Consider the following 14,172-nt stretch of genomic DNA (forward strand, 5'->3'; position numbering starts at 1 on the left):
TGGCCTTGATGAGGGTGAAAAGAAAAAGACCCAATACTGTGTGGTAAATGTTATGGACACAGGAAGAGTTGGTGGAAGAACAGGATTAAAGTATGTATAAAATTCTCAAAGAAGATTAATTTTATCTATATAAAATCTCTCATATTATTATAATTTCTTTGTCACTTATTAAACATTATAAACTGTACATATTTATGAGAGTATAGAGAATATAATAATTGTTGATTTATTTATAGCTAAACCTCCAATGACTGCCACCAATGAACTATAAACTTAATTCAAGTAACAGGAAAGCCATTTGAATAACATTTATATATTAATTAAATTGGTAGCTTAGCATTTTATATTCATATTTCACACAGAATACGTGATTATAAATTAGGACCTTATAAAGTTGTGTATTTTGGGCTACCATGACATTAAATGTCTAATGTCCAAAAGTAATTAAAAGAATCCTGACTAAATTAAGTTTTATTTTAAATGATATATACTATTTTCATTTCTAGTAATTTAAGATTTACTAAAATAGTAAGAAACCACCAGATCAAATATAGATGCTACCATCTATGCCAACAAAAAATTGTTTTAAATATACTAATTTAGTATAATAATATACTGATTCCTTAGAGCAATATAAATATACTAAATTACTCAGAGATTATCTTTCTATGACCACACATAAATATACCTCTTTATAAATTCAAATCAAAGTGCCTATATATGAGAATAAGTGATTTTTAATAAAATGTGTAGGTTCATTGTATTAAACTAGCAGCTAGTTACAATTAATGAATATCAATGGTGATTATAAATAATCACAAAAAGAGCAACTTTAAATTTTGATGAACTCAACTCTTAAGCATTAGGACTGATGGCTTTCAACAATGTTAAAACAATCTCTAGAAGTTTAACAAAAACAAAACCAAAAAAAAAAAGGGGGTGAAGATTGGTTGAGATTTAGCTACAGAGAATACTAAGATGTCTAACTCTGAATAAGAAGGGATAAACTTAAGCTTTGTGACTAAACTCTCTTAGATTCATTGTTCTAGTGTGCTGATTTGTAGTCAGGAGTTCACTTTCTTTGCAATTTGTGGGTGGCTTTCTTACCTAGAGAGCATGCCCAGAGGTGTAACATTAAGTGATCCCATCAGCATGGCCAGGGCCATCCCTGGCGCTTCCCGTTCTATTACTTCTTTTGTGGCCTGTAATTAAAGATTAAATAGCAGACTGAGTGAATTAGCCAAAAAAGTAGAAAGGCAGAATAGTAAATTCCACTTCAAGATAAAACATATTTTGTAGTTCCTCAACCATTTAGATTTTTAAAGCCAGCCGGCTCCATTTTTCAGGATCACTGAACATAAGTTAATGATTAGGAAAACCCAGAGAATGTTACCAATCCCAGCTTATTCTTTTTCTCAGGTTGCAAAGCATTTCATAGAAAACTCATGTCTGATAACTGAATTTGAAAAAAGAAAATGTCAGATTAAGCTGGGCATTACTTTTGGTGGCTCTTAGGGTTTTGTTTTGTGGAACTGAGGATGGAAGCCAAGGCCCTGCACATGCTAAAGTAGGTGCTGCAGTGTGAGCTGTGGCACCCCAACACCCACAGCTTGCCTATCGTTCTTCTTCTTCTTTTTTAAAGACAGGATTTATCTGTAGCTTTGGTTCCTGTCCTGGAACTCGCACTTGTAGACCATGCTGGCCTTGAACTCAGAGATCCACCTGCATCTACCTCCCAAGTGCTGAGATTAAAGGCATGTACCACCACCACCCAGCTGACAGCTTGCCTATTGCTATTGAAATAAAAATGATTTCTAAAATACATTCCTCCTAATTCTATAATTTTATAACATGATTAAAGAGAGAAAAATCAGCTTTGCCATAAACAAGCTAGAAGAAAAAATTTATATTTTCTACTTTCAACACAAATTAGCCATTAGATTTTGAAAAAAAGAAAAGTGATAGCATTTCTTATACTAATAGTTATGATCCACCATTATTAAGATGAAGGGTAGTTAAACCAGGACTAAGTTAAGGAAGGAGACAGGAAAACTACATTTTCTAACATACAAGCATTTCTTAGATATATTTCAGGTTTGGTTTCAGACAAACAATGTTAAGTCAATAAAACAATAAAGCAAATCATATGAACTTTTTGGTTTCTGAGTGCATATAAAAGTTGTTTACATTATCCTGTAGTATATTAATTATATCCTATCATATCTTAAAAAGTAACGATAATGAAATACAGTGTTTCAAAAGTATGCTAGTGATCATCTGAACCTTCAGGAAATTATAACTACATTCCAAAAGAAGACTCTAGCCTCAGCTTGTTGGTTGTTGATTGATCAACAGATATAAAAATAATAAGTTTAGACTATTGGGAAAATTACTAGTGCAGCACAGAGACATGAGGTGAGCATATAATGGAAAAATGGCATTAATATTCTTGTTTTGCATAGTGTTGCCTCAAACCTTTAATTTGTAAGACATTGATATTTTTGAAGGGGCACACACTTAAATTACAGAATATGAACTATGATTGCACATTGTATTTAATGGTAAAGGTAAATTTTATGCTAAAATTAGGAATAAAACACATGACTTAATACATTTCTAGCAATGTTTCCATAAATGAAGTTACAATTGGAAGTGACCAAGAAGTAAAATTTGAAAAATTGATAATTTCAGTATGAGGAAAAGCAAACAAAATATAAATAATGATGGAACAGTGACACAGGCTGTACCTGTGACAGTTCAGCAGCAGTGAGTGACGGCTAAGGCCGCATCTCTGGCCAATTGTTTTCTTCTGAGCAAAAGTTGACATCTTGACAAAACAGTTAAAGCAAATAAAATATGTTCCAGATACTAACTGATAACGTAATTTTTAGGATATACATGCTAATTTGTGCCTAATATGCATATAAAATATAGGATTCCCTGAACTGATAAATCTCCTGGTCTACTGCACTTAGGATAGTCTAATGTTTAACAATAGCTGCTTCTTAATGAAGTCTGCTTTAATTTGAGGGCACCATAGAAAAGATTTTTTTTTTCTTCAAGACAAGGTTTCTCTGTGTAACCCTGGCTATCCTGGAACTTACCAGGCTTGCCTCGATCTCATAGAGATCTGGCTGATTCTACCTCCCAAGAACTAGGATTAAAGGTGTGTGCCACCACTGCCTAGCTGAAAAAAAATTTTTACTCCAAAGTTTTTAAATGAGTTGCTACTATTTAAGTCCAAAGTTGAGAAATGATGAGCTGTCAACTTCAGTCTTCATTATCTGAAGCCAACCTATCCAATGTAAGTTTGGGGCCTTTTGATAGAAAACATTACTTCAGTCATAAACTTCTGCTAAAGTTTACAACGTCTCAGGAAACCAAAAATCTAAAGTCCTAACAATCAAGCAAAGGGAAATTGAGCATAATATAAAAAGACCTCTTTAGCAGAATTAACACTTTATTTCCCACTGTAAAAAGTCATCACACAAATAGTGCTTAACATGAATGGATTTAAATGCCAAATCTCCCAAAGATTCATTTTAATAGCTTGGACCTTGGTGTGGCAATGTTAACTAATGCTGGTCTCCTGGAGTCAGTTCCTAAGGGAAGCAATTATATAGAGTCAGCTTGCCATATAATCGCTTCTGAAGACAGCCGTTCCCCTTTATTTTGGACTTTTCAGTTTCCAAAACTGAAATAAATGAACTTCTTTTTCTTTTAAAAATTCAATCTCCAGTATTTTCTTCTAGGAACAGAAACAATAACGAGAAACACATAAAGATTATGTATCCCAAGAAGAAAAGCACATTTTAAGGACAAGTAGGGAAATAGCAAAAAATTGTCACGTGGGCATATTTAATCTAAAATAGAGACTAATATATAAATTTATCTACTTGAGAAACATTACTTATTAGGAGTCTACGATGTGTTTGTAGTATTCAAAGAATGTGATGGTTCAGTGATGAATTAAATAAACTTAGTGTATAAGCTGAAGGCCTACAGTTAACAAAAAATGTGAAAATTGAATGAAAGAGATAGTTTGTCAATTTTTATAGATTCTCTAGACTATATCATGAATTTTGCCAGAACACTGAATTCTACCTGAAATGTCTCACTTTAGTTTCCAGAGAATTATTTTATTAGAAATTACTTTTGTGGTCCACCATTGGACATAAACAAATCTCTCAGTGAAATTTCTATTTATATGATAGAGTATCTGAGGTATTTTCACATTATACCGTGATTTTCTTTAAGCGGTCCTGCAGGGAAAATTTCTGATCTTAAGACTGAATAGTTTCTGCATTGTTAGTTTGCTTTTAAATTATTATGGCATGAATCATGATGAGCTGGGGGAAGGCTGGGAGCAGACCATGAGATTCTTATAGGTCAAGACACGATAATATGTTTTCAGGACTTAAATAAGTTACCAACATAATCTTTCTTATATCTTTAATTTTAACTTTAAAATGCATCTTTTCCATATAACATTATAATCTATTCTGGGTTATTTTCTCTTTTTAAAATGACTGTTATGGCAAAAACTTCAATATCTGTAAAGTTATACAATGCTGCTACAGAGATACTGTCTAAGAGAAGGGGTTGGATCTATTGCATCACACTGTACAGTGAGTAACACCTAACATATTCTCAACAAACATTAGTAGATCACAGAAATAAATATATACAGTTATCTAGATTTGAGAAGAAAAAATTTAAGCTTTGTAAACTTCCATATATTTAAGAATAAGATATACCATGACCTCTTAAAAGGATGATGAGAGTGAGAAGTCATAAATACATTACCTAATATACACCAGGGACTCATGCAAAGTTAAGTGTTTTCTGTCACTGTTTTCCAGTTCAATGTACAACCGAATAGTTTTGATTGTATCAGATAGATTAACAGAGATAATAGGAAACCATACACACTTATAACCAGTAGTTGAGAAGCAGAAATGAACATATAAAATTTATAACAATAACACAAATGTAAGAGCACTGGTTATTGAAGAAAAGGGAGACTTTGATCTTTAGGAGTAAAAAGCAAAGTAAGTTGTGGATTGGAAAGACAAAAAAAAACCAAACAAACAAAAAAAAAAACAAAAAAAAACCCAAACAAACAGAGCAAGAGCTGGTGCAAGCTCTATAGTCATAAATGGAAAAGTACAAGAAGGCATAAGATAAGAGAATAAAACCAAACAGAATAAAACAAGACAAAGTACTCTAAGGCACTAGAAAACCCAAACAGAAGAATGGTTGTAAGAAAACACCTTTAATTATGCATAGTAGTAAAACATAGGAAGAACCATCTGTGTCTGCTAATGTGTATATATAAACTGTTCTCAATGCTAAAAAGATGTTATTAAAACTTTGAGATTATTTACATAATTATATTATTGTACTATTTCAAACTTTGGTAATCATATACTCTTAATTTGATTAGCAAATTCTTTTTTCCTTAAAAAAATATAGTAGAAATTAGAATTTTGATTTCAGATAATGCTTTAAAATAGTCGTACCCACTTTCTTTGAACAAGGTATTTAAATTAAATTTCTAAATTTTTATATATATTTTTTTCTGCTTGAATCGTTTTGGACAAGGTTTTGTTATGTAGCTCAGGCTAGCAGGCAACACGCTATGTGGCCCAAGCAGCCTTAAAATCCTATGCCCCAGCCTTCTAAATGCAGGGTTGCAGGCATATGGCATCATGTTCAGACTTCAAATATATTCCTAACAATGAAATTTTAATTCGCCATGAAAAACTGACCATTTCCTTTATTCTTTACATGTTGGTGGTATAGTGGAAAGCATGAATGCCTTCCTTTATTTTTTTGAGGACAACATTAAAGTTAAAAATACCTTTCTAAGATTGCTAATTTTTATAACCTGAGAAAGTGTATCATAAACAATTGAGAACTGTTGATGAAATTCATGCTCACCTTTAAACTTTACTGGAACATTAATTATAAAAAGTTGTTGATAAAAACAAACGACTTTTAATACTAATAGAATAATACATAATAACTAAATCCAATACGTGCAAATGTAAAGCGACTCTGATGTAGATTTACATAATAATAAACAATAGTGAGATTACTTGTGAGCTATTATTTATAATTTACATTGGTATAGATTATAGTATATTGACACAAGTTCAAATTACATTTGTTGTATTGAATATGCCCCATTTCTGTTTACATTATTTTGTAAATATTGTATGTATTTTGTCATATTGTATGTATACATGTTTCTATCTCCTCTTAAGATGCAATTTTAGCACTATATATTTCTACCTCTAATTAAGATACTTATATGTTGTTTACATTTTGAGGTCATTGTCCTTATTTGCTGCACATTTGTTTAAAGAGTGTTTAATCTTTTAATAGGAAGCCTTAGTCTTTAAGTTACATAGGTATTAAGAATTACAGGTCAGTAGTCATCCATATTTGTCATACTTATATGACAAAAGACTAATCAGGTTCTTTACATGCATAGAGATTGTATTCCACATAGATAAGTAATTTTCAAAAACTTTAAAGAACTGTAGAATATGGATTTAAATGCCTTATAATTCTGTTGACATGAAGCATGATTGCTCCTGGCAGGACCAATCTATTCCTTAGAGAATGTTGGGCACCAAAGACACTCCACTTGGAGCTTGTTTTCTTCTTGGCAAAACTGGTCTTTGGGCAAAGAACTGTCCCCTGCCTCGACTACTGACAAAAAGTACCGTGTCCAGACTGAACAAGCGAGATACAAGCAAAAAGACTGCTAAACCTTGCCAAGATGGTTTTTCAAATTTTCCTGCCTCAGGAAATGGTCTGTCAGTTACTCTAGGCCTTAGCTAAGTTGGTTGCCCCAACACTGCAAATGAGTCTTTGGTTGATTGCCCAGGTAGCCAGTTGTCCTTTTTATTTCTTGCACCTTTTGGAAGTTGCTTGATTGCACTTCCTGTTTATTCAGGTAATATTATTTCCCTTCTCAGGTCTTTGATGGTGTTGAAGACTAAAGAGTCATAGTTACTTTCCTCTCATGACTTAGCCAAGCCATTTTTAATATAAAACTTAGACTCCTTAGGAAAGGATAACTGTTGAAACATTTAACATATGTTTTTTGTTTGATGTTGTTCATGCTGGCTGTAATTCTAATTTTTATGTAAGTTTTTGCCTCTTCTTTTCCCTGGACAAGACTTAATATTTATTCTTTGTACATTGTTTTGTATTAGGTTTAGAATCTCTTATTTAGACAAAAGGGGGAGGTGCTGTGGGAACACCTTCAGCCAATAGTCTTTAATATACCGGCCCACTTTGGGCGTGTCTCTTGTACTATAAATGCAGATGAAAAGCATGCACAGGCCTCTTGACTGCTGGATTTGGTTCCATTTCCCAGCACACACAGAAGAATGTGGCTCTCTACCCTTATTGTGAGTTTATCCCCAAATAAATAAACCTTTGTTATACTCCATTCTTGGTTATTGTGGAAATCTTTCGTATGCAACATGACTTCATGAAAAACTTTTAGTGTAGTGCTTTTACTTGTTTAATGTAGATACATCACTCTTATTAAGAGTCCGAAAAAATTTTACTTGTATTCACATGCTTGTTACTTGACTAGATAGATTTAATACAAAATCTAGTAATGATTACTACAATGCCATGTGAGTAAATAACCATAAACCACAAAGACACACTAGACAATGGCTGTTGATAACTTTGTTATGTCATCAAGGTGAAATGTGGTTAGGGTTAACAGTTCTCAAACTTTAATGTGCATCAGAATGTTCTAGAAACCTTGCTATATTATAGATTTCTTGGGCTTCACTCTCATATACTTCAATTCATAATGAATGGATAGTTTATCAGAATTGTTATTTCAAACAATTTTCAGGTGATTCTATCATACTTATGGAACAGAGAACCTAAACAACAAGAGGACCCTAAGAGAGACATACATGGATCAAATCTACATGGCAAGTAGAAAAACACAAGATCTCCTGAGTAAACTGGGAGTATGGGATCATGGGAGAGGGTATAAGGGGAGAGGAGATGAGGGTATGCTTTTAAAACACATATATGGCGGTCAGAGAACACCTTGAGAGTCTCTAAATGTTGGAATAATTTATAATTAAATCATATTTAATACCTATCTCACAATACAAGAATTGTGTAATATGTAAGATGCTGTGCCCCTTGAATGAAAAAAAAAGGACATGACTACTCCTAAGAGTCTTAGTTTTATTATAAATATAAGGGAGAAGATGGAGACAGAAGAAACAGAGACATGGGAGAGTTCAGAGTAAACATACCCAGCCAGCTGAGCCGGGCTCCATGAGGATAGGGAAGAGGGGGGAGCAGATAACCAGGAATGGCAGCCAAGAGACCAAAAGGACCACATAACCAAAATGACTGGGTTATATACAGAACAGAGAAGCTAGCAGAAAAGAAGGCCTAGTACAGTCCCTGAGCTAGAATTTAGGGTGGGCATGCCAGGCAAGAGGATCCAATAGCAGGTAGGGACCAAGGGAGAATGGCCTGCCAGAGTCTGCTTTGATATGTTAATAAGCACCTCATTTAGTCTTCTAGTCTGGGTTTGAGACATAACACCCCTAATAACCTGACTTTAACATAGAAATAAGAAATTTAATAACAAACCTGTTCATAAAATCAGTTTTTCCTACAGGTGGTTGATCACCTAACTTTGAAGTTAACTACCATTTTTGAGAAACATCTAAATACCTTTTATCTCTTTCACAAAATGTCTTATTTTTGATCAGATGGCAATAGAGGAGAAAAAAGTACAGGAGAAAATTTCTTTTAGTTTCTAAGACATTTTAAAGAAAACTGATACCTATGCCGTGCAAGTATTTATACATGCAATACAGTATTACAGATATTAAGCAGCTAGAGAAATTTAATTCCTAAGCATTTGAAGAATCAGATCTCAGGAGTGTTAGATCCAGCTGATAAAAACAGAAAATAATCTTAATTTTTGTAAGTATACAATACTATGTTAGATTAAAAAGCATTCTGCAAAGGAAGGCTGGAGGAGTCGCTGTCATCCTGTACCCACCGGCAAGCTCACTAAGTTCCAGTGGAGAATTCCAAACCCATGGCCACACAAATGACACCTGGCTAACTGCAGTGGATAACAAAGCAAAACAAAGACAAGAATATGAGACAGGGATCTATACTAATAAGAGGGGTTGGCAAGGGAGGGAGGACTTTAAGGAGGATGGTAAGTGGTTGGATGGAAGCTTCACGCCAGCCCCTGGCATTCATATATCCAAAGAGTCTGGAATGTTGAGGTGTAAGCCTCACCCAAGCCCCTGGCATCCATATATCCAAGAGTCTGTAAAGTTTGGATGGAAGTTTCACCACAGCCCCTAGCATTCATATATCCAAAGAGTCTGGAATGTTCAGGTGGAAACTCCACCCCAAGCCCCCTCCCTCATCTCTCTCCAAACCCTACTGCATCTCAGAGCCCTTCAAACAATAATTCCTCCTGTATTTTAAGCATCCCCCAGAAAACAAGCACGTGGTTTTCAGGTCTTCTTTTTATGTTTCCTCCCTGGGGGGCTAGAAAGCCATCTGGGAACCTGGTATCCATTTAAAACAGGGCTTTTTCTAATTCGGTTTGACTTGATCTGATCTGTATTATTCCATCAGTGGAGAGGCTTATGGGGTGCAGAAAGTTCTCAGTGAGAATATTAGAATGCATTATATACTCTGTGAAATACTCAGTAAAAATTTAATTACTAAACAGCATTCTAAAGCAAAATAAAGTTATGGTTACTTTGCATTTATAAATAACCAGATACCTAACTAGAAAACTTGTATCAATTTGAAGCCTGCCAAATAGCCGCTAAATAGAAATACAGTAGCTGTGTTCCAATTCTTCAATTTGAGGATGCTTACTATCTTTTAAAAGTTATTATTCTATTTATTTGTGTGTCATTGTATGTGCGGGGCACACATTTCACGGCATCCAAAATGAGTTTAATGAACAACTTGTGGGAGTTGATTCTCCTCTTCCATTATGTCATTCCGTGCAACTCTGGGATCTCAGGCTTGGTGGTAAATGTCTTTATCCGCTGAGGCGTCATGCTGTCCTGATTTACTATCTTTTAATGGTCTCTTTATTACCAGTCTGACTTTTTTTTTAAGCCACAGTTAGTTTTTTTTATATCACTACTAACATATAGAAATGTGTGTGTGTGTGCTTGTGTGCTTGTGTGTGTCTGTATAAATATATGAAAAAGGGACTAAGATATCAGGAGATATAGGAATTGTTTACTAGTGCCTGTTACTATTAATTGCTATACACCAAAAAAAGGATGGGTTAATCTCGTACTATTAAATGCTCACAGAAGGAAGGCTACATTGTAATCTTGTTTGCAAGATCCTAAATATCCTGGAATACTACTTGGTAGAGAAATGGGGAGGAAGAAAAATTACATAATTACTAGTTTGTCAGAGAATAGTTATTCAAAAGAATATACCAACTTTAAAGAATTGGGAGGATTATTTTAAAATGAAATATAAAAGATTTTGATACTTTATAAGGATGAAATATTAGCATAGATTGACTATCACACAAAGAAAACATACAACAGTGCTTTCAGTTTCTTTAAAATTAAAATGGGAGTTCAAAGATCACAAGAAAACAGAATAATCACTGCAGATAAAACTATTAGTCTTACATTTCTAATATATATATATATATATATATATATATATATATATATACATATTAGCACTGTCTTCTCTGTTTAAAAAGTGATTTTCTGAGTGAATACAAAAATAATCTTTTACACTAATTTATTAATGCTAAAATATGCTAAATATGGATGTAAATTCCATTTTAGTGTTTTTCTCCTGACAAGGAAATTCTGATCTCTCTATACCTATATTACTACAATAAAAACATTAGTATGACAATCAGAAAGATGAAAACACAGGTGATTAAAAATTATTCTACTAGAGTTTTTTTTAAAAAAAAAAGCAGAATTCAAGTTTGAGTACACATTAATACAAAGAGGAGAAATAGATCCCAAGTTTACATGACTAGTTTATTAAACACATAATAAAAGCTAATGAATATGTCTGAACTTTTTCACATCAGGAATTCAAGCAAGTTTTAAATGATGAGAGACTCTTAAAAGGTGTCACCAACTACTAGAATAAGAGGGCACAGTAGAGTGAGAGTGAAAGATTTCTTACTGTGCTTGAAATTATATTTAAGCACAATTTCCTGAATATTAGCTATTAATCTACTATTTATTCTTCTACTGTCCAGTTAGTATAACTCACTTTGAATTATGCCACCTACTTATAGTCAACAATAAAATATCTAATCTGTTATGATTTGATTAGCTATAAAATTAAAAAGACTGAAGACATGCAGTGGTGGTGCACGCCTTTAATTCCAGCATTCAGGAGACAGAGGCAGATGGATCTTAAGGTCAACCTGGTCTACAAAGTGAGTTAGTTTCCAGTACAATCAGAACTGTTACACAGAAAAACCCTGTCTTGATAACTAAAACAAAACAAAACAACAAAACCCCCCAAAAGAAAAGAAACTTAAAATTAAAGAGACTTCCAGAGTATCTCTATTTGCAAATGATGTGATAATCTGTAAGTGACCTAAAAATTCCACCTTGAAACTCCTACAGCTCATGAACACTTTAAGTGGCAGGATACAAAAATTAATAATCAGGGCACATTTTTTACTGTTCAACCTTACAGGTCTTTTGAGTAAGTATTACAGCTTGTCTATCAGCATGTATAGAGGCCAGGGAAAACTTTGGATATCTTCTACCACTGTTCAATGTTTTGAGACAAAATCTCTTACTGAACCTGAAGCATTCACTTTAGGGTGGGTAGGCTAGCCAGTAACCTGCAGTAATCAACATGCTTCTGGACCCTCACCACTGGGGTTATAGTAAAACAACATTTATCACATCAAGCTTTTATGTGGGTGTTGATGATTCAAACTCATGTCCTTTACCTACTGAGCCATCTCCTCAGTCCAGAAGGCATTCTTCTTTCTGAATCAGTGAGGCTTAGAGAAGTGAAATGATTACTTTACATGGAAACGTTCTGACTTTGAACATTTTTCTTCAAGAATCAGAATTATAAGAAAAAATTAAAAATGCAGTAGATGATACTAAAAATGCAATTGGTTGTTAAATTTTTTTCTTCTCCTTGAAACCAATCTGTTTTCTGTGTTACTTAATTAAGGAGACTTAGTTGATAAAGGGTAGAAAAACAAAATTAACCCCAACAAAGTCTAAATATAAGTGAAACATACTATTTTGTTTTTCAAAATATTTTTATCCTTATAAATAATTATTTTAAATCTTCCAGTTCTAAAACTTTGAAGACAAAGACTATCTATCTCTAACTTAATTTCTTTAGGTCTTGGCACTATGGTATAGAATTAGACTTGGCATCAACAGAATCAACACTTCTAAGAACTCACCGAGGCAGCATGCACAGGGTCTGCACAGGTCTGTACCAGAAGGAGTCCTAGAGCTAAAAGAAGGGAACATGTGTCCCCATCTATAACCCAGAATCAATCTCTAATTGATACCCATTTGCGAATGAAAATTTATTCCAAGGGAATTTCAGTGGTGGAAACAAACTACATTTAAGGGCAAGCAGCACACCCAGAAGTTAATGGCCAACAGAAAACAAACTCAATGAGATCATTGGAGGTTACTGTCTCTAAATCTATATCTGTTTCTTGTGCCTTTTTTTGTGTTCCTTTCCTTCTGTTTGTTTTGTACTATTCCAATGCGTTAGTTTTGTTCTACCTTATTAGCCCTTAGAAGCATGTTTATTTTCTAGTAAGAGAAAGAAAGTGGGAGGATTTGGATGGTAGAGAAGTTGGGGGGAAAGAAACTGAAAGAAGTAGAGGGAGGGGAAACTGTAATCAGAATATATTATGTTTGAAAAAAATTTTTCAGTAGAAGAAAAATATTAGATTTTGCTCGCACTGTGTTATACATACACAAAGGGTTGAAATCAATAATCTTAGAGCTGTTTTAGCAAGGTCTTTGTAAGTACATTTGTTGTCCAGGATGAAAGATGAGTTAAAATGATGGCTGCTCTAAATACAACTGTGTTTCCTCATCTGTGACCTTCACTGAAACCTTCTCTTTCAAATAACTCCCTCTCTTAAAGGTCCACTTATATTACTTGATTTGAAATACACCATTCTCTTGTTTAAAAAAAACAAACTTTTAATCTTCTTTAGAATTATTCTTGCTGTATCTAAAGCACTCAAGACCTGTGTAACTTCATTCTTTTATTGATAGAATATAGAAACTTTAAAATCTTAAACATGGCATTTTAAAGCTTGTCCAAAAGTTTATTTCTTCTTTTAATACCACAGTATCCAGTATCCTGGACTTAACTACTTTTTGTGTTTGATATGTAATTTCCCTGACCTCTTTGCTATTAATTTCTTCCTACGCATACTTCTGGTGGTAGAACCAAAGGAATTGTGGAAAAAATATTGTACACCAATATTCACAGAAGCAATGTTGTTAATAGTCAGAAAGCAGACACAACCCAAGTGACTACACCTAAACTGATACAGTTTGGCATATACAAAAGATGGAAAAGAAGAATGGAACCTTAAGAACATTATGTTAAGTGAAATAAAACAGATGACAAAAAAATGTGTGTTTCCATTTAGATGAAGTACATAGAATAGCCGAATTGATAAAATATAAAATAAAATTTGCCGTAGTCTAGAGATGGGATATTGGGAATTTTAGTGTTCATATAAATAAATATAACAGTATATGTTTTTATACTTATATATATATGTATTTCTTATTTTGGATGATTCTGCAACAAACAATGGTAATGATTGTATAAATGGCAATGAAAAATACTAATACCAATGATTTTCATACTTAAATGATAAATTTTAAACAATATGCTTCTTCTGTTTTTTTTCCTTTGCTTATTTGTTTTCATTTTTTCCCTTTTTTTGAGACAGGGTCTCATTATGTGGCTTTCTCTTAGCCTGGCCTGGGAACTCATTATGTAGAGCAGACTTGCTTCGAACTCACAGATCTGCCTCTGCCTCTCAAAAGCTAGGATTAAGGAATGCACCAGAAAGCACCGTTTTGGCATCCCTAAAGTGACCTTTTCCTT

General features: G+C 33.5%; 1 protein-coding gene across 18 annotated transcripts in view; it reads right to left on the minus strand.

Moving 5' to 3' along the window:
- The window catches only part of Gphn (gephyrin), a 342,975-nt gene that overhangs the window by 187,322 nt on the left and 141,481 nt on the right, over positions 1-14,172 (minus strand). For all 18 annotated transcript variants that reach the window (XM_075948519.1, XM_075948523.1, XM_075948515.1 and 15 more), the window contains one exon: positions 1,108-1,202. In XM_075948519.1, coding sequence (XP_075804634.1) covers positions 1,108-1,202 — 95 coding nt within the window. The remainder of the gene's footprint in view (positions 1-1,107; positions 1,203-14,172) is intronic.

The sequence above is a fragment of the Microtus pennsylvanicus genome, chromosome 14 (assembly GCF_037038515.1).
Source record: "Microtus pennsylvanicus isolate mMicPen1 chromosome 14, mMicPen1.hap1, whole genome shotgun sequence".
Lineage (NCBI taxonomy): Eukaryota > Metazoa > Chordata > Mammalia > Rodentia > Cricetidae > Microtus > Microtus pennsylvanicus.